General features: G+C 30.4%; 1 protein-coding gene across 1 annotated transcript; it reads left to right on the top strand.

Annotated features, from left to right (window-relative positions):
- The first annotated feature begins 865 nt into the window (after positions 1–865).
- LOC145093046 (uncharacterized) lies at positions 866–3,732 on the top strand. The gene is made up of 9 exons (XM_079031086.1): positions 866–1,306; positions 1,387–1,573; positions 1,676–1,809; positions 1,946–2,058; positions 2,153–2,390; positions 2,769–2,924; positions 3,000–3,079; positions 3,269–3,318; positions 3,423–3,732. The coding sequence occupies exons 1-9, from the start codon at positions 920–922 to the stop codon at positions 3,557–3,559; spliced, it is 1,482 nt and encodes a 493-aa protein (XP_078887212.1). The 5' UTR covers positions 866–919; the 3' UTR covers positions 3,560–3,732.
- The last annotated feature ends 497 nt before the right edge of the window (positions 3,733–4,229 follow it).

The following is a 4,229-nucleotide window of genomic DNA, read 5'->3' as shown; positions in this document are numbered from 1 at the left end:
ATTAGTTTTTGTGTTTTGGAGATTTTTTTTTAATTAAAAACTAAAATTACACTGCCAAAATGAAATTTTTTTTTTTTTTTTTTTGAGATTTTTCTTAAAACTATCAAAAATCAAAAAAGAACCATTAGAGTTAACAACAAATAATAAAATAAAATAAAACAAAAACAACTAAACTAAACTCTTTTCTTTTCGACCTAATTAATGGAGTTTTTCTTTTGAGATCGAAAAGAAAACGAGTGGTCCGAAAAAATGTAATTGGGTATCACTATGCATCGCACAAGTCAGTAGTCCACTTAAATAATTCATGAAAAAAAAAACACAAAATATAAATATGTACATCGATGGGCCACTTTGCTTTCAAGTTATTTTCATTCTATTTTTTTTTTCCATATTAATTAAGGTTCTTTGTATAATAAATAATTATAATATGATGTTTTTCATATTAATTCCAATACTAAATTAAAAAACAAATAAAATAAACGAACTTGTAATGTTGGCCAAGTATAAGAGATAGAACTAGCTACCCGATTAACAAGCAACATGCATTTGAATATCCAAGATTTTGACGTTGAACCATATATAATTTATTTATTTTGATCCTAATTTCTCTCAACGAACTAAATAACAAATTAACCTATCTTTAGTATTATCCAAAATTTGAACCTTAACAGACGATAATAATATTTTTTAATTGAAACCAAATAAACAATCAATATAAAATTAAAAATCCAAAGCAAACATACAAATTCCAGTATAAACTAGCAAATACTATTATGAATTCCAGGCTTATCGACCCAAATAAAACTATAACTTTTTATAAATTAATTAAAATTAAAATATACCCATATAAATACTAGAATTCCTTGATGTTAATTCTTCATTCCAAGTCATACCCCCAACTCCCCGGGAGATTCAAAGAATGAGAGTTCTACTCCAATGGCTTCTCTTCTTTGTTGCCACCACCTTCACCACAGAAACCATGGGTGCACCCAACAAGACTCCAAAACTTAGCCCTATCGACCCACGTTTAAGAGATCTAAACATCGATAACTTGGCAACTGTTTCTAGCGACTTAGAAACGTTTTTCTACAACCAGACACTCGACCATTTCAATTACAAGCCAGAAAGTTACACCACTTTCCCACAACGCTATGTTATCAACTCTAAATGGTGGGGTGGTGCACATAACAATGCACCGATTTTTGCTTATCTTGGAGCCGAAGGCGCCATAGATGGTGACATCAAGATCCTCGGATTTCTTCCTGAAAACGCCCCACGTTTCAAGGCTCTTATTGTGTATATAGAGGTATGTATTTAGGGTTTGATGAGCTAAAAGCAAGAGATTACAACGTATCATAATTTTCGTTTCTTTTCTTTCTATTACAGCATCGGTTTTATGGACAATCAAATCCAGTCGGGTCAATGGAGAAATCGGTAAAAAACAAGAATTTGCGTGGGTATTTCAATTCGGCTCAAGCATTGGCAGATTATGCAGAAGTACTTGAACATCTCAAGAAAAAGTTGCATGCGCATAATTCTCCTATCATCGTTATGGGAGGCTCTTATGGTGGAAGTAAGTCATCTAACCTTGAACAAAATGAATTCTTTTTACATTTATTAGACCCTTAAACACAATTATTTATCTAATTAACTATTTATTAAACTGAAATTTTAGTGCTTGCTTCATGGTTTCGTCTAAAGTATCCGCATATAGCGCTTGGAGCTCTAGCTTCATCGGCTCCTATTCTTTACTTTGATAATATTACTCCTGAAGATGGATATTATTCAGTTGTTACCAATGATTTCAGGGTAAAATATTGATTGTCTTTTGAATACATATCTTTTAAAGAATACCATCTATTTGGTAAAAGATTGATTGTTTTTTAAATAAATATCTTTTACAGAATTGAATGTTAATTAAACTGAAAATTGATTATCTATACAGGAAGTAAGCGAAAATTGTTACACGACAATAAGAAAATCATGGGACGAGATCGAAAAAGTTGCTTCAAAACCAAATGGGCTTGCGATTCTTAGCCAAAAATTTAAAACTTGCTCGTAAGTATCAAGTAGTTTTTTGTTTTTTTATTTAATTAGAATAGAATGCATGTATTTTAGTTTAATTTAAATCATTTTTCACATATTTGTTAAGGCCATTAAAGGATCCAGTGGACCTCACGAACTTCTTAGATTCCACGTATGCGAGTGCAGCTCAATACAATGCTCCACCTAAGTATCCGACGAGCCAAATTTGTCAAGGCATTGATGGAGCAAGCAAGACCATTGATATTCTTGATCGTGTATATGCAGGCATCGTTGCATATCAAAATAAACCTTGTTATAATATGACACAGCAAGTTAGTGAAACATCTATTGGATGGCAGTGGCAAGTAAGTAATTTCACATATTGGATTCTATAGTAATCGAATCACAAAAACAACAAAAGCTCGTGGATTACGTTTTTTAAAAATGAAGGACTCAATTAGTGTATATATTAATTCAAATAGAATAATTGTTTTCGAATTTGACTTGAATTGAATAATTAAAGTTAGTTTGGTATACCAAAAACCTATATATATCTAGAGTGCAAAAGTAGTAATAAAGCACACAAACTTTTATGCAACCACTTAAGAGTCATCATACAATATTTCCACCATAGTAAAATATTTGCAAAATGCTCCTCATAGAAGACCCTATTGTATTTACATTGTACCTTTTATTTGTTATGGTTATTTTATTGGATTATTAATTTGTTCAAGTATATTTAGACTTGTAGCGAGATGGTGATGCCCATTGGTATAACTAGTAAAGTTAGCATGTTCCCAAGCTCGCCTTATGATCTACAAGAATTCATCAACAATTGTAAAAAGTTGTATGGAGTTACACCTCGAGCTCATTGGGCAACAACTTATTATGGTGGACATGTACGTGTAGTACTTCTTTAATTTCTTATTTAATTTCTAGATGTTATATTTATGGTTTAATTACTTTAATTGCAGGATATAAGACTGGTGCTTAGCAAGTTTGCAAGTAACATCATCTTCTCGAATGGTTTAAGAGATCCGTATAGCAGTGCAGGGTATGTATACAATGAAAATGAACACTTGTGCTTAGAATTAAAATGTAATAATGGAAACGAATTATGACATATATAGGCATGCTGAAAAAGGATAATGGAAAAGATTTAGGAAAAAATCAAAAAATAACTAAATACACATGCTTTTGAATACAAATCATCACAATGTTATCTTCTCTTTTACGCCTTCAGGGTATTGGAAGATATATCAGATTCTATCCTTGCTGTAAAAACAACCAACGGTATCTTTTGAAGCAATATGCACTGATAATGACTCGATATTTACTCCTAATTAACCATTGGAAATAGTTCTTAAGTGTTTTTTATTTGCTTAATTTGCACGCAGGTTCACATTGCTTGGACATATTAAGCTCAAAAGAAGGTGATCCCGAATGGTTGGTTAAACAGCGACAAGAGGAAGTACAGATCATCAAAAGATGGTTTGGAAAATACTATCATAGTCTTCGTGTATTGAAGCAATGACATATATCATAGCGTTTATAAATGCTTATGGAAACAAGTCATTCGAGAGTAGTTAAGAAAACTTATACTCCTATGTTATTAGTGAAAGCTTTATCTACTTTAATTACTCCACTTTGATTGTCGTTTTTTATGTGTCATAAATTGATAATATGAAACAGTTAATTTATGCTTAATCATTGCTCTAGGTTAAGACCACACAGTTTCGCTTAGACTTTTTTTTTTTGGTTAATTAGGGCATCCATTTAACTTCATATACTTCAATAAATTGTCACATCATTTTTCTATATTCTATATAACTTAATCAATTTTTTCCCGGTACATTCAACTATACAATGTTCAATAAAAAATTAAAAAGCTAATTTATAGTATGTATGTAAAATTAGAATATATTCATTTTTTTCATTGAAGGGTTCAATGACCATTGAACTTCAAATTCATTGAATGTGAATGCGATATCTTATTATAATAGAATTTGATCTATTTAATGACAACTAGACTTGTCTTTTCATTCAACTCTCTCATTGAACTCACTATTATGTATATTCTAACTAGTAATCGTTTCTTAAGAAAAAACAAAGAAACAAAATAATATCAATGATACCAAAAAACAATTAACTCAATATCTATATCTATAGTATCTAATAAAAAAAAAAATAATTGTTAAATGTAT

This window comes from Lactuca serriola, chromosome 1 (assembly GCF_051521515.1).
Source record: "Lactuca serriola cultivar US96UC23 chromosome 1, Lser_US96UC23_V15, whole genome shotgun sequence".
Classification (NCBI taxonomy): domain Eukaryota; kingdom Viridiplantae; phylum Streptophyta; class Magnoliopsida; order Asterales; family Asteraceae; genus Lactuca; species Lactuca serriola.
Note: the sequence above shows the minus strand (reverse complement) of the source record. Positions and strands in the feature narration are given on the sequence as shown.